Raw genomic sequence first — 23,166 nt, 5'->3', positions numbered from 1 at the left:
GCAAGTGAATTGTTAGAATAGGGTACGATCCATCGACTATATCCCTTTTGGTTGGCTGAAGAAAATGCGGTTTGTACATTGACGAATAGCCTTAATTGGGTACAATAGACTGGTAGTGCTGAGCTAATACCTTTAAATATCTTGTCTTACACAATTAATATTCCCATGTCACACATACGTTTAAACTGTTGGAAGAAAGCCTTGTGTTCTTGACTCCTGTCAGACTTAACGGATGATTTTGTCAAGTCACTCCTTTCTGTCCTGGTTGATTGATAGCCAAATGTTGGTTTTCTATCTTATGCAAAAAGTGTTAACTATGCCTTTCAGCTTGTAGGCAAGGTTATTTAAGACATTCTAATAGTTTACAGAGGAATTATACTGCCTGTTTACCGGAGGGGTCACAAACTGTGCCCCTTTTCATCAGGGACACAAATCACAGGGCCCATGAGCTAATGAAGGCAGTATTCATGAGTCCTTGCACTTGCTGGATGATATACCAAGTTCAAGGTGTCCCTGGTCCTGGCTGCTGAGGACTCTGACTCCCACTTGTGGATGTACCTGTGCTCATGGACTATGTATTTAGTAGATATATTAAGAATGAATATGGTTTAATCCTAAAACTCTTAAGAATGAGAATAAAAACCAGAATGCTAGATTGTCACAGTACTAACCTTCACCTACAGCTTTCAAAACTCTCTCTGTAAGAAGGCAGATCCCACTCACCTCTGCTACCGCCTCGCTTACAGATTGTCACACATACGGTAATTATAATTTCAAAGTATGGGAAGTGGATCCTAGTCATTTTTCAGAGGAGTGTCACTTCTCCTGGCTTGAGCCTTTGTTGAAAATCCCACAATTTACAATGGGAAATTGACCAATAAGCTATAATAAGATTTTTGCAGAAGAGCAACCATCAATATATTTTCACAGTAGACATACCTTGAACCATGTGTCCTCCATTTTTTTTTTTTTTTTTTGACAGAATTCTAAAGCTCAAGGAAGTCACAGATTCTCATAGTGAGTAGTCAGCCAGTCACTTTCAGCTCCTGGAATGGGGATTCACTTAAGACACCATGTCACTTCTGCCTCTGGTGGGACCCCTGATTTTCGCTTGCGAGGCTGTTTTTCCATCCGCTCAACCAGGGCTTTCTTCTTTTTGCTCTGTTATGTGGGAAGAGGCTTCCAGAATTCTTTATACACTTCACTCATCATCCAGGACAGCTGGGTCATATATGTTCTTGGAATGTTGGGCAAGGCCATCCTATATACCATTGCCATTGGTCTATAATGTATGCCAAGCCAGCACAATATAGACACAGGAGAGGTTGTGTTATATTAGTTATTTAGAGCATGAACTCTAGGGCCAGACAACCTGGATTCAAATCCTGCCACTGCTATGTATTAGCCATGTGAATGTGGGCAGGTGACTAATTCTATTACCTCAATTTCCTCCCTTATAAGATGGAGAAAATGGTGTCCAGTTCTCTTGAGAGAAATAAATGAGTTAGTTTAAAGCATTCAGGGAAGTGCCTGACACAAAATAAGCATTACATGAAGTTTATTAATATAAAACATTAATTTCCTCCAATCCTTTCCTGCTCTCCTCCTCGTCACCTCTCCTCCTTGCCCCACTGCTGCAGTCAGCTCCTGCCTCCTGCATACATCCTCCATCCCACCAACCTCTTGGTTTCTCTTGTACTGCATCCAACAATTGTGAGCGTCATGTTCTGCTAAATATTTTTACCAGAACCCAGACAAGCTGCTGTCCCTGCTGGCTTGAGGCCATCTGGAGATCCACCACGATCCAGCTCTCTCTTGGATCTTAAGGCCATATGTCAGTGCCTCTTTCCATGAAAGCAGTTGCCCTTGCCTGTTGTGGAAGAAGACGAGGGCTTTGATGTAGTCCGTATGTGCTGGGGTAGAAAATGGAACCAGTGGAAAGAACCACGCTCCTGACACTATTCTTCAGGATGAGCTCAATCAACCCTTCCTTGTCCTAGTTCCCACTGGTCTTATCAATAACATTGTTAAACTAGAAACTTGGTTAGATCTAAATGATAAGAAATCACCACTGTGATAGTTTGCAGCATGGCCCAGGGCTGCATAATGGAACACATGGTGGAGGCTGCTATCAATCCAGTGCTTGGGGCTCAAGAGCTGAATTGGAATGTTGACAGACCAGTCGCTGATTGATCAGAAATTTATTTTCCAGATGTCTCTCTAAAAAAAAAATGACTTGCCCTAGTTGGTTTGGCTCAGTGGTTGGAGCATTGGCCCCTGGACTGAAGGGTCCCGGGTTCGATTCCTGTCCAAGGGCACATATGTCAGTTGAAGGCTCGATGTCTCTCGCACTTGGGTGTTTCTTTCTCTCTGTCTCTCCCCCCCTCTCTTCCACTCTGTCTAAAAATCAATGAAAAAGATATCCTCGTGTGAGGATTAACAAAAAAATGAATAAAAACATGACTTAATGACCACAAAAAATTATTCCAATTAAATATATGTATTGTGTTATCAGCTACCTACTGTCATAATAGTGCATCTATTAATATGCATAATAAGTAACATCTCTGGGGCATAAAATAATACCATTTGTTTACTCACTAGGTGGGGTCAGGTCACCTTGCTCAGGTCCTCCCCTGTGTCTGGGCTCAGTTGCTCTTGACTGACCCTGTATGGCCTTGATAGAGTGACTGACAGTTCTGTTCAACACATTTGTCCCCCTCCTCCTGGGACAAGCAGTCTAACTTGGGTGTGTCCTTCTCACAGGAATGTCAGAGAACAAGACCAAGTAAGTGCAAAGATGAATGGGCCTTTCAGACCCCTGCATGCATTATGGTTGCCAACATCCATTGGTCCTGTGCGTGCCACATAGGGGCAAACATTACAAGGATCCATGCCAATGGGCACGGATATGAGGAGAGGTGAAGAATGGGGTCACATATAAATATATAAATACTAGTATATACCACTGTTATCTCAGTTTGCCCAGTGCTTCCTACTCCATCAGCAAGACATGTTTCTCATTTTTATCTTGATGTGGTAGCACTCCTCAAGGAAAAATTTAAAGGGCTAGAACTGTTTGTCTGGCTAAACTAAACCATCATGTGTTATGTTTGCTGCTGGGGTCATGTGCATAGGTATTGCTAATGATGACAGTTGTTTTTAATTAATCCCATAGATCCTGAATTTAGGAGAGGGGGGTGCCTGGAGAAAAGCATGATACCTTATGAACTGTTCTTTTTGGTTGTTTTTAGAAGTCATTGTGCCCATTAAGGAAAAGAAAGCTATTATCCCAATTAAAATGATTTTGCTTCAGAGATGATAGTGCCATCAGGATAATGAACAGAATGACTAAATAATTTTGTTCCCTATAAAGAAAACAAAATAAAGCAAAAGGAGTGATGAAAAGTGCTCTTCCACCAGCTTCATAGATACCCTCTTGCTGCTCCCACCTTCAGCCCAAACAGTGACCAGTGCTGTCACCAGTGGAATGTGTGCATAGATGGCACCTTGACTTGTGAAAGTGGTGTTGGGTGGATTACTGCGCTGGCTGAATACCTTCATGGACCTTCAGCCTGGCCAAAATTTGTAAGACTTAATGAGGCTCAATTCTTGTCAAGCCCCTTAGGCTGGATGGCACCTGGCCCAGAAACTTTGTTGCTTTCCTTTTTTTAGAAAAAATTTTAATAACAAGTACACTTTAAAGATCAAGGAAATATGGTAAAATATGTCAGCAATCATGAAGAACCTGGAGCAGCCATATTCATGGGAAGACTTTGGCCCATCTAAAATCAACCTCTACCTCTGAATTTGACCTTGGCTGGTATGCCTTACATCACTGTAGTGAAGAAGTACATACTGCTATTCTTAACAGGACTTTTCTGAACATCTGTCTAAATGACAAGACAGATGTTAAACGGTCAAGACATTTGTTAAATATCATCAGCACAGCCTAGACTTCAGTGTTAACTTTTCTTTCTGGAAGTCAAGATGACACTGAGTGCTCAGACACACAGAGGCAATTCTACCTAAAATTGGGGTGCCAAAAGACTGAAATTGCAGGGAAGGTTCAGCAAAGAAAGGAAGCTTTCATCTTGCAGGACAAATAGGACTGATTAGTAATCGGTACCTAGAGCACTGTGCTGAGAAGAATTATGAAATAATATTTGAGCTCATCTTAAAAAAATGCTGTGATTGATTAATCATGTCTGATGCAGGCAGAGAAAGGAGATGTTGCAGTATATTTGCCTTTTTTGTCCCAGTCCACAGTTTGTTTTCTTCCCTTTCTTATTTTTAATCAGAGAGGAAGAGAGAGGGAGAGCGAGATGGAAGCTGCCTCCTGCACGCCCCCTACTGGGAATAGAGCCTGCAACCCTGGCATGTGCTTCGACAGGGAATCGAACAGTGACCTCTTGGTTCATAGGTCAATGCTCAACCACTAAGCCATGCTGGCTGGGCCCAGTCCGCAGTTTCCGATCTTGTTCCTTATAGGCAACCCTTTACTGTAATTATTTCCTATTGATATACCTATTTTTTTTCCACCTTCAACCCATGCTTAAGTACCTGAATTATTGTTTCTATTAAAAAATATATATTTTATTGTTTTCAGGGAGGATGGGAGAGGGTGAGAGAGAGAGAAACATCAATGATGAGAGAGGATCATTGATCGGCTGCCTCCTGCCTGCCCCACACTGGGGATTAGCCCACAAACCGAGCATGTGCCCTGACCTGGAATCAAACTGTGACCTCCTAGTCATAGCTCAACACTCAACCACTGAGCCCTGTCTGCCAGGCCATTTTTTGTTTCTGAATCAGCATCTAAATACCCTTCCCATGTTAGGGGAATCACTCATTATATGAATTTTGGTGTAAGAAGCTAAAATGACCAGACCACACATGTTCTCACAAAACATTTTCTTCCCAACACCTGCTGCCTTCACCCTGCAACTAGGTGGTGGCACATGATCCTGTGTCCGGGTCTGCGTTTCACCCAGATGATAATCAGGTGCATTTACCTAAGACTTGGAGTCAAGAGCTAATGACACAAAGACACAGGTATCCTAGCATTTCTAAGCTTCATCCCTTCTTTGAACTGAACAGGGCAGTGTTTTTGTTTAAACCTGACAGTTAGTTTCTCTTGCTTACAACTAAGAACTTGAGTGATGCCATAGGTTTTCTGGAGGAGCAGTGCTCGCCAACTATTGTGCGGAGAAATCCCTGGGCTTTGTATTAAAATGCGGATTCTGAATGAAATGCAGGTCTGGGATGGGGCTTGGGGTTTGCATTTGAAACAAGCTCCAGAAAATGGCACTGATGCTGGCCTGTGGTCCCCACTTGAAGAAGGAAGTATGGAGGGAAGGAATGACAGTCTAAAAGAAGACAGAGTTGGCAGGAAAAAAGAGTAACAACAAAAATGCATGTTCTAGTTAAATTAGGGCAGACCAGCTCCTGTAACTTTAAAATATGCAAAGACTCCAACACAATATAATTGTACTCTTTATTTTTCTTTTTAAATCCTCACCTGAGGATAGGTTTTTATTGATTTTTTTAGAGAAAAAGGAAGAAGAGAGAGAAACATTGATGTGAGAAACATCAATTGGTTGCCTCCTGTATATGCCCTGACTGGGGATCAAACCCACAACCTAGGTATGTGCCCTGACCAGGAATTGAACCCACAACCTTGTGGTGTATGGGACATAACACTCCCACCAACTGAGCCATCCAGCCAGGGCAGAACTGCACTCTTATGTAACAATACTGAGCCAGTGAAAGTAACTGGGAAGCTCAATTCCATGTGTTCAGGATTCCAGGTTGATTGGGGGTGGGGGTCTGCTGTCTTCAGCCCATGGCTTCCCAGGTCACCTTAAGTGTCAGATTTGTATTCCATGCAGATAGGAATGGAAAAGAACATCAATTTATTTCAACTTTTTATTATAAAATAAAAAACAGATAAAGCAATCCACACATAATAAGTATATACTTTATTAAATTATCATTATGCAAACACTCTTGCAATGACTACCAAGGTCAAGAAATATAATTGTGCTGCCTCCCTAGATATTCCTCTGGGTTCCTCTTGCCTCCCTTCAAAATAACCACTATTGCCTGGCCGGCATGACTCAGTGATTGAGCATTGACCTATGAACCAGAAGATCAGGGTTTGATTCCTGGTCAGGGCACATGCCCAGGTTGCGGGCTCGATCCCCAGTAGGGGGCGTGCAGGAGGCAGCTGATCAATGATCCTTTCTCATCATTGATCTCTCTCTCTCTCTCTCTCTCTCTCTCTCTCTCTCTCTCTCTCCCTCTCTGAAGTAAATAAAAATATATTAAAAACAAAATAACCACTATCCTGACACTTAGGGTGTTCACTTTCTAATTTTTTTTATGGTTTTATCACCCTAATGTGCATCTTTAGATGATATAGCTTAATTTTGCCCACATCTGGGGATACATCTTTTAGTCTCAATCTAGTGCACCCGCCCCCCCGCCCTGCATCCCTTTGTTTGGCTTATAATTCGTCTGTTGCAAAACTCAGACTTTTTGTACTGTAGGTTTTCCTTGGTTGTATTTTGCTGATAAAATGTGTGTGGTGCAGTTTCAGGTTATTCTGCCCTCTGTATTTCTGTAAATCCCCAAAGGGATCCAAAGCCTCTACCAGTTTTAGATTTGGTTCCTTTGGCAACACTGCAGCTGGGGATGTGTTATGTCATCATAAGGCACTGGTTGTCTCTTTTTTTGTGTGATGTTTTCAATAACTGATGTTTATTGCCTAAATTTTTAAATTCCTTAAGTTTTCAAAATGGTGAAAGTCTATCATTTTGCTTTCATTTGTTAAGCAGAATAAATTTATTAACAGACACTTTCCTCATTATAAAGAATTTGAGTTCACATAGGAATGGCAAGATATATGCTTGATTTTTTTTCAAGATAAATTAATTGGTTCTTTGTTTTCTTCTGAAAGTGACTGATTTCTTTTTTTTAAGTCATTATACATTAATGAATTTAAGGATATTTAAAGGTTTTATCCCATTGGGATTTTTAATCTGAATGAAGTTTAAATTGTCTAGTATTTGGCCAAGTGGAAGCCTCAAGAGTTATTCTTGCATGACCTTAGTAGTCTTTGATGGCTCTTTACTATTTGGTATAACAAGATATTTACATATTTCCAGCCTCAAAAAAACCTAGAACCAGACATTTTTCCAAGAAGCCTTGGTGTTTTAGTGGAAAATTGTACTTCAAGATGTTCAATGCTACTGAACTGAGCTAACCTGTTCATGCCTTTTTATTGGACACACTGGGGAATTAAATTTCAAATTTCAAATTTTATGTATTCATATCAATATTTCTACTTTAGATTTAGGGTAATAGGGTTTTTCCTTAACTTCTGTCTTTTTTTCTTCCACATGGGTTAGTAAGGAAAAAGGAGATGAGAAATAAACTCTCATAACTGATCAGTACTTTAGTCTACTTTTAGTTTTAGAATAGCAATATCCCTATTACCACTATTATTGAAATTACATAAAGAAGTTAAAATTGTTTTGTATATCCTATTTTCTATCTTTTCTCATTTTTACATTGTTGTACTATGTCTTCATTGCCAGATTATACAACCATTTCATATTATCCTCTCTCCCACTTAACATATATTTAATTCTATAAATGAATATATATCTAATGCTCACTGCCAGTTCTTAAGTTGCTGTTTTTCTAGTTATTTTGGTTGTTAAAGCTCATTCTATAACAGATTCTCCAAAAAAGATTTTGCGAATAATACTTTCTGAGTTTTTGAAAGTTGATCAAATTTTGTCTGTGTCTCTGTCCTTCAAAGTCAGTTTTGCTAGTTATAAAATTATTAGCTCACATTTTCTTTCCTTCAGTATCTTAAACAGATTACCTCATTTTCTTCTAGCATGGTGCTTTGTTGTTGAGAAGTCTGATGGTCATCTAATTTTTTTTCCTTTTAAAACTTGTGCTCTACTTGGCTAAATTCACAATCCCCCCCCCTTTTTTTTCTTTAGGGTCTAGTTATTTTGGTTGTTATTGTGGGTCAGTCTTTTCAGGTACATGATATGTTTTTTTTTCAGAATGTAGTGTGTGTGTATATATTATGTACATTTTACATGTACATAATATAACTTATGTGAATATATAACATGCTTATATATTTATATGTTATGTTTTTAAAGAATAGCTGCATGAGTTATGATTTTTAGTATACGTTCTGTTTTCTTCCTTTGATTTTTTTCTTCAGGGACCTCTGGTAGTCATATCTTGAATTTTCTTTGCCTATTTTCAAGATGTATCACCTTTTCTCAAATCCTTTTTATCTCTTTTATTAAAAAGCTAGAGGCCCAGTACATGAAAATTATGCAAGGGTGGGGTCCTTAGGTCTGGCTGATGATCAGGACTGATCAGAGCCTTCCAGCTGCCTGCTGGGACCTTCCTGCCAGCTGCTGGCCGGGCCTGTTGGACACGGGGGAAGGACTGCAGGAGGGTGGCTGGCTGCGGGGAGGAACCAGAGAAAGTTGGTTGGACGCGGAAGGTTGTCTGTGAAAGCACACTGACCATCAAGGGGAAGCTCCTGCATTGAGCGTCTGCCCTTTTGGTCAGTGTGCATCATAGCGACTGGTCGTTCTGGTTGTTCCAGTCGTTCTGGCATTCTAATTGCTTCGGCTTTTATATATATATATAGACTAGAGGCCCGTGCACTGGTGGGGGGGGGTGTCCCTCAGCCCGGCCTGCACCCTCTCGCATTCCTTACCACCACATGATCACTGCTCCTTACCTCTTGGTTTGCTACTCCTTAACACTGCTGCGGAGGTGGGAGAGGGAGCTCCCACTACTGCTGCTGTGCTTGCTAGCTGTGAGCCGGCTTCTGGCTGAGAAGCACTCCCACTGTGGGGGCACACTGACCACCAGGGGGCAGCTCCTGTGTTGAGCGTCTGCCCCCTGGTGGTCAATGCACATCATAGCGACCGGTCATTCTGGTCATTTCGCCGTAATGGTCACTTAAGCTTTTATTATATAGATTATTTTTTATTTTAAATTTTTTTCTTTTCTCTTAAAGCATTGTCTGTTGTGTTTACTTATTCATGTTTAGTCTTCTTTTTCAAATGATTTTTCTTATATTCATAATTCTTTCTTGACTTTCATGACTTCATTCTACGATATTTTTCTTTCTGATTTATGTTGTTCTCTCATATCTTATATCATTGTCTTAGTGTGCTTTAATTTACTTTAAATAGTAGATTGCAGTTTTAATTTGTTTTACAGGCATATCTTTCTGGCATGCTTTCAGTGTGTATAGGGATGATACATTTCATATTCTCATTTTTCTTATAGTAACTTTATATGAGTTTGACCTTGATAACTTTATGTTGTTCATTTTTATGTGAAATCCATCTTTCCTTAGGTTTAGAAAAAGGCTTGATGCATGTAGCTCTTCTAGCTTTACAGAGCTCTGTCATCTGTTATTTTTGTGTGGCTTGATGGGTTAGATAGCCTGGCTTTGCTCATCTCCCCCACTTTATCTAGACCTTTTCTTTCTTTTATCGATGTTGTCACTGTCAAGTTCAATTTTGATTACACTCCCAATAGTTTCTTCTGCATGTGGGACTCTGTCCTGGAAGACAGCTATGGCAGGTCAGTTTCAAGTGGCCATTGCTCTGTCCCCTTCAGATCTCCTTAACCGCGGGCTCTGCCATTTTATAATTGCAGGCAAATTAGCTAGCTTTTCTAAGTCCCATCTTCTTTTTTTAAAAAATATATTTATTTATTGATTTCAGAGAGGAATGGAGAAATAGAAGCATCAGTGATGAAAGAGAGTCATTGATCCCCTGCCTCCTACACACCCCCTACTGAGGATCGAGCCAGCAACTTGGGCATGTGCCCTGACTGGGAATTGAACCATGACCTCCTGGTTCATAGGTCAACCTCTGAGTTACACTGGATGGGCCCATGTTCTTTACTTGAAAAACTGATATAAGAATAATCTGTATCTCATAGTGTTGATGTGGGGACTAAATGGTATAATATGCAAAAATCTTAGTTGAATATCTGGCACATTATATATACCTGGGACATATGAACTCACCAAAAACCAACATTATTCCTGCACAGTATTTTAGCACAGGTTGCCAAATGAATAGCTAATTAATGTTAACTTTCTATAAAGTTTACTATATTTTATATGGTGAAATGTCAAATCCAATTGGGAGGTAAACCAAACTGAGTTATACATACACACATACATACTTTATGGTAATTAGTGCAAAAGGAACTGAACTTTGTTTAAAGTTCTTCTTCTGACCAATACAAGTGTGTATGTTTCACCTTATCTAAAGATCTGCCTGATTACTCCTGCATAGGTATATTTGTCTGGGAAACATACACATCGTTAATCATCTTCTCTTGTGTTTATTTACATTTGGATGTGTTCTTCCTGTGTACATTTGGACAATTGCAGTTTTTCCCTCTTTGGGTATTGTTGAAAGTATTACAGATGTCCCCTATTTTCCCATCCTTTGCCCCCCTCCACCCTGCCCCTGCCCCAACCCAGGCTTGAGATCATTTTTCAGGTTCAGTGTTCATGAAAATTTCATTTTCATGCAGCTGCCCTGCTTTCGGTTTTAACATGTAGGAATGATGAGTAATTATGCTAGAAATGTGGGTCTTTTATTCTTACTTACCTTGAAAAATAATTGTAAGTACTTCTTTCTGGAGCACAGTAACTATATAGCCATAGCGCCTGGGCAGAGTCATTTTGAGATTGTTAGATGTTTCATGTTTCCCCCTCCATCAAATACAAATAATATATCTAGAAAGGGCAGGAGACTGCAAAGTGGTCCAGTTCCAGGGTGGATTCTAGGCCCAACTCCACATCTGAAATTCTGCCCACTTGCTTTTTGATGCCTAGATCTCTTCTTTTTCTAAAGAGCCCAAGTCCTTGAACTTTATCACCATTTAAAAGATCCTGGAGACCTTTGGGCCAATGAAGGATGAGAGCAGACCATTGATGGGAGAGGGCCTATAATGTATTGAGCTATCAGCCATATGTTCAACTTTTAAGTTGACATGTACTAGCAAGTGGGGGTGAAAAAGGTGAAGGGGCTCAAGTACAAACTGCCAGTTATAAAATTAGTCCCCGGGATGTAATGTGCCACATAGAGAGTATATTCAATAATGTCATAACTATGATGGGTGCTAGACTTACTATGGTCATCGCTTCATAAGATATATCTAATAGCTATGTTGTACACCTGAAACTAATTTAGTAGTGAAAATCAACTATAATTTAAAAAAAAACACACCACAAAAACACCACCACAGAATTGACACATTATTTTAATGGATAATGGGAGCTGGGCATAGTTTAGAAAAACTGTATTACTGGGCAGTAGTTTAATCTATTCTGTCACATGAGTAATAGACTCATAAATAGACCACTTTTCCCCTAATTGTGTGTGTTTTTGTTTTTGTGCTTATTGTAGCTTCGGAAAGCTGTGATGGATCACATATCTGATTCTTTCCTGGAAACCAACGTCCCTTTGCTGGTTCTCATTGAGGCTGCAAAGAGTGGGAATGAGAAGGAAGTGAAGGAATATGCCCAGGTTTTCCGTGAACATGCCAACAAGCTGGTGGAGGTAAGGCAAGAGAGGCCTGACAAGTGGGATTTAGCCACAGGTTTGTTTTCTCCATGTGGCTCCTGGAATTTCAATAGGCAGCCGTTCTATGGTTTTCCTGGAGTAATAACGTCGTGGAACCTTTCTCTTCTTTACTTTCTAAGGACTCCGTCCCTTTCGGAGGAAGCAGGTTACCAGCCATCTCTCCTCTCAGTATCCCACACACTAAATATGATGTGGAACATGTCTCTTAATATCGCTGAACAATAGACGGAGGCTGAAACAGAAGTAGAAGGAACACTCCACAGTCCTGAATTTGAGGGGTAGAAACTGTCAGTTGGAAGTTTAAACCTTTCCCTCTTCTTCCTCCGCATCCCCCTCTCCACTCCACACTCCTAACCTCGATGTGCAAGAATCCACATTAGGAACGTGTGAAAAAAATCCTCCCTCCCCCAAAGAGACGTTCAGAGTCTTGCTGAAGGATCTTGGGGCAGTAGTAGGAGTATAAGTACAGGGTCAGAAGTACAGAATACGTTAGAGACAGCTGTGGGAGTTATTTTGTAAGTGGGAAATTGTGCTGTGTGATATTGAAAAAAAGTATTTTTTCTCCGCCCCCAAGGGAAACAAAATAAAAGTGAAATGACAACCATGCTGTCTAAGTCTAGGAGCTAAAAACCAACAGCTTGGCAAAGGTTGGATTTAGTGATGTGCAGCGACATGGAAAATGACAGATGTTAAGCAGGAGATGTGTGTGCTGGAGAAAAAGATTGCAGGAGGGCGAGGACCCTGGCACATTTAGGAAATGGTTGTCAGGGCCGGGTCCAACTGTTTGCAGGCTCAGGGCACTCACCAACCACCACCACCACCACCACCACAATAATCTCTGGTGTGTCCCCACTGTAATTCCAAATAAAATTACTCAAAATGTCAGACAAGTTGAATACAAGCTCAAAGTAAAAATGGTTTCCCTCTTAGGATGGCAAAATTAAATTCTGGCTAGGCTCATCAGATGTGAAATCCTCTCCATGTTTCTTGGAGTGAGTGACAGGCTGTGCTCCTATTTAATTGTACCCTGTGTACCTGCTGAGTTTGGTTAGGCCAGCACAACCGTTGCCTGGGGCTGAAGACAGCAGGCAGCAGGATGTTCAGCATAGGGCCCAGAGGGAGCCCCGGGTCCTCTGGGACCCCATCTGTGTCCTCACGCATGATAGCAGTCAGCAAGTCGAATGTGCAAAAGCCTAGTCCAAAGTAGTGGAACCCTGAACCCTCTACCATAACCCTAGTGTCTTCATGCAACTCCAGCCTAAAGCTAAAACACAGGGTCAGAGTTATCTGATCAGGGGAGTCTTTCTGGCTCTGTCCCCACCTACGAGAGAAGCACTCCATTACCCTTCATATTTTACCCACATTTTCTGAGAGGTCACTTAACCATTGAGGAATCCAGAGTCTTTCCAGGGTTGTCCTTGGCAGCCCCGGCCACTTCCATGTCTTGAGAAAGAGAAGGTGAAGAAGCCAGGTGGAGGGGACAAAGAGGAGGAAGAGGAGGAAAAGAAATAATGCTGAATGCACGCTACAGAAGTTCTCAATGGTTGTGTGTAATAAAATAATAGTAGTAGCGTACATAGTATCCCATTGATATATTTACAGTATTTATGAGACAATTGCAGAAGTTCTAGAAAACACCAATGAATTGTGTTTTATGGGCATCGTGGGTAAAGAAAGGGATGTAGTTTAAAGTTGCATGATAAATATCTCCTACTTCCAGTCCTGTCATATTTTTTTTTTATTGTGCAAGACTGTTACTGTGTTTCTGTAGTTCTGTATGCAGCCTCATTTACAGATAATACATAGAGTTCAGACTTGACATCCTGTATGAATGTGAGGCTGGGGCCAATAGACCTCATGACTGCTCATTCTCTCTTCTCCTGTGGTAGACCCTGGACACATCACCATTTTGCCCCGTCCCATCTGCAGGTTTCACTGTAGGGAAATCCAACCACTATGAGTGATCCTTGATCTTCAACTTGTGGCAGAACAGAAAGAAAGCTTGGGCCCCACATCCCAGAAAATTGCTGCCCTACCTTCTTCGTTATTCCCTTCATGGCCCCTGACGGGGTCTTGGGGATGGGGGGGAAAGGTCAATGCAGTCAGCTACATTTTAGATGTAAGGGCTAGAGTGTGGCAAGGCCTCAGTTTGATTGGAGAGGAACTGGACACAAAAGAATTTCTGTAGCTTGTCCTTCAAATATTAGTAAGTGCCTCATTGCGGATGCATACATGAAAAGAACTTGGAGCCCTAGGTGGAGAGTCACCCTTTTCCTAATTTTGAAAGTGTCTCTGTGGGCTAGGGCATCTTTCTGGATGTATCTTTGTCTATAATATGAAAAACTTTGTTGATATGTTGATTTTATATCCATTGACCTTGGTAAATTCACTTACAAATTCCAAAAGTTTGACTATATTCTTCTGGATTTTTTTATGCATACAATTGTGTTGTCCGTGAATTATAACAGTTGTATTTCTTCTTTTCCAATTCTTGTATCTTGTTTTTCCCCCTAAGATTATTTCACTACCCAGACCTTCAGCATCATTGTGATAAAAGATATTTTTGTAACTTATAGATCCCAGTGAGAAGATGTATATATTTTACCATTAATAATATTGTGTATTCCAGATTTCTTGCAGCTACTTTTATTAGGTTATTTTAGTTCTTTTCTGTTACTCCTTTGCTGAATTAATTTCTTAAATCACAAATAAGTACTGTAGAATTTTATCAAATGCATTATCTATAGACTTTGAGCCGACTATATGATTTTTATCTCTTTTATTCACCTTTAGAGGTATTGGTGTCAAAATTTTGCTTTCCTTCAAAAATGAGTAAGAAATTATTCCTTCTTTTTATTGTTTGGAGTAATGAATGTGTAAGATGGGCATTATTCATTTTGTAAATATTTGGAGAAATTCAATGATATAGCACTCTGGGTCTGGGTATATATTTGAGGAAAGGCTTAAAAATTGCAGATCTTATTTTATTTTTACTAAATGTATGGCTAAATGTTCTATTTGGGGGACAGTGAGTTTTAGTGGTTGTATTCTAAGAATTTGTTATTTTCATTTCATTTTCTAATTTTTTGACATAAAATTATGTATCTCTTCTTATATTTTTTTAATGTGCAAGAATCTGCATTACTGTTTCCCCCCATCCCCCCATTCCTCCTATTGCAATCAGTGCCTTCTTTTTTTAATTGATTGTTTGCAAGAGGTTTATCAAGTTAATAATTCTTTCTGAATTACCGCTTTCAGCTTTGTAGACTTTCTTTGTTGACTATTTTAGTTATGCTCTTATCTTTATATTCCCTTTGACTGCTTTCTTCTGGCACAAATTGTTGTTCTTTTTCTAATTTTTTGAAATGAATGATCACATCATTGATTTTTAGCCTTTTAAAAATGTTAGTAATATATGCATTTAAGACTATAAATTTCTCCCTTAGCTGTGCTTATGTCTGGTTATTGTCTATTGCCTAGCCCACTCATGCTGTCTTCATCTGTGTACAGTTTCCCTGACATTATCTATTGAGTTCATTTTTTAAAAGACTTTCTAGTCAAATTTTAAAAAATGATTTCTGTTCTCTGGTAAGAATCATTATCAGGTCATCTCCTTTAAAAGTATATTAATGATAGTTATTTTAAAAATCCAAGTCAAATACTCCACGATTTCAGTCAATTTTGTTTCTGTTTTGTGGTTACCCCAGAGAGGGCACCTTCCCCCACTTGGCTTGGGTTTTGCTGCAGCAACAACAGTCACTAAGAGGATATGAGCAGGTGTATTACTCACATGCATGGACTTTCTGAGGTGGGGAGGGGGGGAGGGGGCAGAATAGGACCCAAGCCTGTCCACAGTGGCTTCAGCAAAGACAAGAGCAAGTGGTTTGGGTTTTTATCATGTAAGGGGCTGGGGCTGGAGTCAAGATGTCCATGCAGGGGGCTGGGGTTTGAACGGTGTGAACTTTAAAAAAAAAGTGGGATGCTTTAATCAGCTTGCCCAGTTGCGGGGCAAGACGAAAGGGGGGAAAAGTGGGACTTAGATGCCATCAGCAAACATTCAAGGAGTAAGACTGTTCATTACAACTCACCTGTGACGTTTGACTGATGAACGGAACGCACCAGGTTTTATTGAATTGGATTGGAACTTGTTTCAGTAAGCAAGTAGGGAGCTCCATGAGGCTTTCAAACTGGAGACAGACTTTATTATGGTGTCTGTTTTTATTATTTGATTTTTACCTGAATTATTTTTTTATAAGCCAGGTAATATTTGGTTGAAGGGCAAACATCTGTATGGAAAAATATAGAGGGTTTGTGTCATTCTATTTGGCTGCTATAGCAAGATACCACAGACTGGGTGGTTTATAAACAACATACATTTATTTCCCATGACTCTGGAGGCTGGGAAGTCCACGATCAAGGCTCCATGGGGAGGGCCTCTTCCGGGTTCACAGCAGGTGCCTTCTTGCTGTGTCCTCACGGAGTGGATGGGGGTGGGGAGGGGTTTCTGTTGTGTCCTTTTATAAGAACATTAATCCCACTCATAAGAGCTCTACCTTCATGACTAAGAACCTCCCAATTCCTCACCTCCTAGTATCGTCACATCAGGCATTAAGATTTCAACATATGAATTTAGGGGGAACACAACAGTCAGAACATAGCAGCCAGGATAATGTGTTTTCTCCAGAGAGAATTCAGCCTGTCTTCTGAAGGGAAACAGGAGGGTGACCGTCTCAATCCATCAACAACTGAAGTGACTGGATGCTGGGTTGTAGTCCTACTAAGGCAGTGGTTCTCAACCTTCCTAATTCTGTGACCCTTTAATACAGTTCCTCCTGTTGTGGTGACCCCCAACCATAACATTATTTTCGTTGCTACTTCATAACTATAATTTTGCTACTGTTATGAATCATAATGTAAATATCTGATATGCAGGATGTATTTTCATTGTTATAAAATGAACATAATTAAATCATAGTGATGAATCACAAAAACAATATGTAATGATATATGTGTTTTCCGATGGTCTTAGGCGACCCCTGTGAAAAGGTCATTCGACCCCCAAAGGGGTCTTGACCCACAGGTTGAGAACCACTGTACTAAGGTAGAGTCTGTCTTCCTTTTACCCCGGCCTACAGAATAGTCTTCCAGGGGTGGCCACACAGGGCCAGTTGTGTTATTTAGTAACCCACCTTCCTTGTGAAGCATTTACTTCAATTTTTGTCTGTCCAACATCACGAGAAGGCTGTAAACTTTGCTTTTTTATGCTTCCAATTTGCTTTTTGACCGCTGCGATACATAACTTAATAGACAAAGGTCTTGGGAGAAAACTGGTGATAAAGTGCCAGTCTTTGAATCTGCCTTCTCTATGGGACCTTCGCTTTACATCTTTGCTTCCTGGGCTGGCCTGGACACCAGCTTTTGCCTCCGGGCCTCAGGAGATTGCTGCAAACCCGCAAGAGTTATCTTCCTCTCCACTCTGCCAGGCAGCTCAGGTTCCTTGTCGACACTAAGAGTAAGCAAATCTCTGGGAGGAAAAAGGAAATGCAGAGAGTTGAGCTCCCTCAATGATCATCTCTTTTTGATCTTGTCTAAGTTTTGACCTCTGTGGCCATGTCCCATGCTTTTAAGTAAATTATTTTTATTTTGCATTTCTAGTTCCCAACAGGAAGGGGGGTGTTATTGATCTCTCCATGGCTAGAAGTGGAAGCTCCTGAGAGCTGGTTTAGTAAGTTTGTGGGGTGTTTTTGGTTGCTGGGAATATTTTTAGGCAGAAATCTCTTCATTCAGTTGAAATATTGAGTTTCCATAGTTCAAATAAATACACAAACCAATAAAAGCTGTTCTGAATGAATTGAAATGATCACCCCTATGCTCTGTCTACTTTCTGCAATTACTCCCACCAAACACAGCCTCACAACCCTTCACAGCACTTGATCCCTATTTGGGAACCTCTGATGGATCTCTAAATTGTCATTAATATAAATCATATAAAATTATATGTCCAGAATTTTTTAATGAAGAATGCATGAGTATATTAAATTATTAATCTATGACTCAATGGTGATAGTTTTAGATCTTCAATATTTCTTGATTGTTGAGTTTATTATAATATATTGTTTTCCAAATATTATATATTTTTTCTTCTATCTATGCACCATCTTCCCCCAGTTTGGTATTTACTGTTCAGAGAGAGTGATGTGATAAAGTGAATGGAAGGTGTCTCAGCCTGTGGTCTTTAAAAAAAAAAAAAAAAAATATATATATATATATATATATATATATATATATATATATATATATATATATATATTGATTTCAGAGAGGAAGGCAGAGGGAGAGAGAGATAGAAACATCAATGATGAAAGAGAATCATCAATCGGGTACCTCCTGCACACCCCCTACTAGGGATCGAGCCTGCAACCCAGGCATGTGCCCTGACTGGAAATCAAACCGTGACCTCCTGGTTCATAGGCCAATGCTCAACCACTGACCCACACAAGCCGGGTCAATGTTCTGGTCATTAGGAAGTCCTCTACAAGGATGGCTTTAGTGCAAATAAAATATGAGTAAAATGTGAATGGGAAAAAATAATTGAACTTTTTAAAATTGCTTTCACAAGTGAAATGTTGAGGGTCCCCCCACCCCTGCAGTGTTTGTAACATTTAATAAAGACAGTTAATTTGCACCAGGGTTTGTTGATTAAGAGAATTTAACAAGTCAACTATAGTGCTCTGTAATAAGGAATATTGGCTACTATAGGAAGCATTATCAATAGAACTGAATTTTCTTTCTTTCTTTTCTTTTTTTTTTTTTTTTTTTGAGAGAGAGACAGAGATGTTGATGTGAGAGTAGAACTGAAAATTTTAAAAAAGTATATTTTTCTTGATTTCAGAAAGGAAGGGAGAGGGAAAGAGAGATAGAAACATCAATGAGAGAGACTCATTGATTAGCTGCCTCCTGAATGCCCCCACTCCCGGGTATCAATCCCAAAACCTGGCCATGTGCTCTGACCGGGAATCAAACCGTGACCTCCTGGTTCATGGGTTGATGTTCAACCACTGACCACACCCGTCAGCCAGAGAAATGAATTTTTAAAAAAATTTACTCAAATTCAGCTATCTCACCCCCTCCGAGGTTAGCTAAGGGCTGAGAGGCGGGACTCACTCGGAGAGTTCGCTGAGCTGATCAGAGGACACCTGTTGTACCTCATTTCCAAGCCTTTTGGAGAAATGGAGTGCAGATTATGGCAACTCGGTACCAAAGTCACGTGGTCTGGGTGGGGTGGTGTGGATGTAAATTGGGAACAAAATATGCATTCCAGCAAAGAAAATAAAAGCTCCTCTTTGTAATGAGATGTAAAAGCAATACAGCTATTTCCAGCGGCTCCAGGCTTGTTTTATTCCTTCCATTGCCTTGCTGCTCAGTCAGCCTGCCTGCTCTTCTTCCTTCTCCCCCATCTCCACCAAACCCACAGCAGAGCCAGCTACCTACTCTTGTCTGGGAACTGCAGTGTCCTCCCAGCAGGCCGGTCATCTGCCCGGCCCTCCTTCAGTCCTCTGCACAGCACAGCCAGAGTGAATCAGATCATTCCATTTCCCCACTGGAGACCATTCAGAGACTTCTGACTGTGCTCAGGTCCTTGACCACCTCATCCCCCTCCAGGCTCACTTCCCTGTCCTCTCCCACTTCCTCCCGGCTTGTAATGTGGAGATCCCTGAGAAGCGGAAGGAACTCTGTCAGCCACACAGGTCATCTTTCTTTCTTTTTTTTTTAAAATATATTTTATTGATTTTACAGAGAGGAAGGGAGAGAGATAGAGAGTTAGAAACATCGATGAGAGAGAAACATCGATCAGCTGCCTCCTGCACACTCCCCACTGGGGATGTGCCCGCAACCAAGGTACATGCCCTTGGCCGGAATCGAACCTGGGACCCTTTAGTCCGCAGGCCGACGCTCTATCTGCTGAGCCAAACCGGTTATGGCCAGGCCATCTTTCATGTGTTGGATGTGCTTACGCTGTCCCTTTCCTGATAGACACCACCCTTCCTCTCATTGCTAATCATTGTGCAGCTCTCGGCTTGAACAGCCTGTCCTCATGTGGGGTCACTTCCCTGAGTTTGTCACTCTGATGGAACCCTGTTTCATTCCGATTTGCACACACCCAGCTCTACGACTATACCCTCTTTCACCTGCTAGATCAGCAATTCCTTTAGGGGAGGGACCAGGCCTAACTGACTCCTAACTGCATCCCAACGTGTAGCTGAGTGTCTGGCATATAGCAGGTGTTCGGTAAACAGATGTTCTCTAGGGCCTAAAGAGTGAATAAAATAATAAATGCATCCAGGGAAATGGCCAACCTTAGACCCCTCAAGTATTACATTTTGAGAGAAAGGCTGCAGGACTCCACACAGGGGCCTCCGGGGTCAGGAAAGGGGCATTGTGCTTATTGACATTCCTAATTTACTACCAGGGAGGGATTTCAGATCTGAAAGAACTAATGGGGAGAACTCCCAGTGCCACTGAGGAGAAGGGGCTTGGTGTGTGGAGATCCCTGAGAAGCGGAAGGAACTCTGTCAGGGTGCACCTGTGGCAGTGCCCCTAACTCCTCTGTCTCCCAAGGCCGTCCCTTAGACACAGAGTGTCTGAGAGAGAGAGCACCTTCTAGCTGACAAAGTGAAGCATGTAGTTGACACCATAACAGTGGTGAGTCACACAAGGGAGTCTTGACTCTTCGCTTCATCCTCTTGATATAGTTACTCCTGATAGCAGCACCGCATGCAGGGTAGGAAGCTGTGCCTGTGGGCTTGAAGGTAAGGGACTGACCCTAATCCTCAGAATCACCAATGCAGTCATCAGGAAAGCACAGACTGCCTTGGTTTTGGCTTTGAATAAACTACTTTTCTCAAGTAACCCCTCCATTTGGCCAGACGATTCATTCAGCAGCAAATATTTACCAAGTGGCTACCGTGTGTTCACCGTGGCTGGTGATTAGTTCCAAGACCCCAGTGGATGTCTGAAACCATGGATAGTCCCATAAATGGAAATAAACATTTTATATTCATTGTCTATGTAATATTAGAACCCTGGGTAACTGAAACGGCGAAAACCAGAAACTGCTGATAAATGGGGAGCACCATTCTACATATGAGTTTTACTGTTTATCCTCCATGTGGGGAGTGACTGCTTTCTGTATGTATATGTCTGTTTTCTCCTGTGGTTTGTGTTTTCTGCAACTGTTAAAAGGAGTGTATATTTTGCTCCTGCTTAACTCAAAGTCTTCGCTGTGTAGCATAACATTACATTATTAAGGTCAGACCCCTTCATGCAAAAATGAAAAATTGGCCCCATTAAATATGATGGTGGTTTATTTAAGAGCAAGAAGTTTTTAACTGCTCAGGAAAAGAACTCTTCTTTGCTCATGTGTTCAATCTTTGTTAGCTGTAAGGGCTTTTTATATCACAGAGCCCCCTGGCCAGCCTAAAGCCATAGTTTGAAAGGGATGGTATGTTAGGACATTGCTCTCTTGAAAGAAAAACAAGTTTTCAGATTACCTTGACTCCATTGGCTTTAGAAAGGGGTTAAGTTCAACTTCACAGGCCCTTGTGGCCAGCCTGCGGCTCAGTGAATATGTACTTTCTACACTAACCTTAAAAACAGCATTGGGCTTCCTGGACCTGGTGATGGGATTTCCTGGGCAGTGTGATGATCTACCCCTATGGCGGTGAGAATGAACAAATCACTGTATTCCTCAGCCCCTCAGATTTTCATCTGGCAGGTCATCTTTAGGTCCTGTTTTATCTCTGACATTCTACATTCGTTCTAAGGACCTTTCCTCGTTCCAGATTCTAGGAAATGGGAAGACAAAATAACTTGTTTTAGAATGCATTTGGGGACTAGAAGAAGAACAATTTCTTAATGCCCTCATGTCTCAAGTGAACAGGAAATAGAAACTTGAGGTACAGTTGGTGGATAAGTTTTTCCAGACTATAAAGTGACTAATATACGGATCCCATCATTACTTATCTTACTCCTGTGGTTTTGCCTGTGACTGACCCAGTGTCTCAAAGACAGGTTTGAATAGCTCTTTTTTTTAAACACACACACACACACACACACACACACACACACATTGATTGATTTCAGAGAGGAAGGGAGAGGGAGAGAGATAGAAACATCAATGATGAGAAAGAATTATTGATTGGCTACCTCGTCCATACCAGGGATGGAGCCTACAACTCGGGCATGTGCCCTGACTGGGAATCAAACAGTGATCTTCTGGCTCATAGGTCGATGCTCAACCACTGGCCCACACAGGCTGGGCTTGAATAGCTTTTTAAAAAAAAAAATAAAATATATATATATATATATATATATATATATATATATATATATATATTTTATTGATTTCAGAGAGGAAGAGAGAGAGAGAGAGAGAGAGAGAGAGAGAGAGAGAGAGAGAGAGAGAGAAACATCAATGATGAGAGAATCACTGATTGGCTGCCTCCTGTACATTCCCAGTGGGGATCGAGCGTGCAACCCAGGCAAGTGCCCTTAACTGGAATCAAACCCAAGACCCTTCCATCAGCAGGCCGACTCTCTATCCACTGAGCCAAACCCGCTAGGGCTTGAATAGCTCTTAATCACCTTGGCAAAAACATCTGTGGAACCAAGCGAGAACAGAAGTTAATGCCTGCCATAGAGAAAATCTACAACTGAGCTTGTTTATATGATTTAAGAGCTTCTTTTTTTCTTTTGCTACAAGCTCATTAGTGTTTGCTGGTAAAAAGCCAATAGTTGTGAATGGCTGTGGGGCCAAGGGGTGGCAGGTGTGTGGCATTCTTTAGCACACCCTGCTCCAATTTCTAAAAAGCATTCTCCACCCTCCAAATCCCCTCTATTACGTGTGAGTATGTGGGTATGAATATTAGGCATGTACAAGAGTCTTTGATCTAAAGAACAACTATTTACTCAATCATTTGTAACATGCAATATGAGCATCTTAGAAAACACACACAACTGTTTTAATTGACCTTTAATATCAAATCTAAGTACAAACTATTTGAAATACAAATGCACCTTCCAGAAATTTTCCCACTACCACTTGCAACCAGATTGCTGCCCTCAGCTGCTCCTGTTTAGATGTTCTGGAGCCGCCACAGAGTGTGAATTTCACACATGCAAGGTGCCTGGGAATCGAATCAATATTTTCACATAGTGCCAGTTGCCACCAAACTCCAGTTACTTACTTGGACTGACAAGTTGTTATTTTTTATGCGAAAATAATAGGAGCCCGGGATTGACTTTCCTAAATGCTTTCTGGGAAGACTGAAGACACAGACACATTTTCCCAAATCTCTACCATTTCCTGGGTGAATGATTTCTTTACCAAGAGTAGGTGCAAGGATCCAATACTTCAGACCCATCACTTCCTCTCACCCACATTGCTTTTCTCATTTGTTTTTTTATTTCAAATTTTTAAAAGGTTGATTTGAAACTTAAT

At 40.9% G+C, this 23,166-nt stretch overlaps 1 protein-coding gene across 3 annotated transcripts in view; it reads left to right on the top strand.

Moving 5' to 3' along the window:
* The window catches only part of CTNNA2 (catenin alpha 2), a 1,136,278-nt gene that overhangs the window by 895,288 nt on the left and 217,824 nt on the right, over positions 1-23,166 (top strand). For all 3 annotated transcript variants that reach the window (XM_059659311.1, XM_059659308.1, XM_059659310.1), the window contains exon 9: positions 11,490-11,642. In XM_059659311.1, the coding sequence (XP_059515294.1) occupies positions 11,490-11,642 (153 nt within the window). The remainder of the gene's footprint in view (positions 1-11,489; positions 11,643-23,166) is intronic.

Source organism: Myotis daubentonii, chromosome 12 (genome assembly GCF_963259705.1).
Source record: "Myotis daubentonii chromosome 12, mMyoDau2.1, whole genome shotgun sequence".
Classification (NCBI taxonomy): Eukaryota; Metazoa; Chordata; class Mammalia; order Chiroptera; family Vespertilionidae; genus Myotis; species Myotis daubentonii.
Note: the sequence above shows the minus strand (reverse complement) of the source record. Positions and strands in the feature narration are given on the sequence as shown.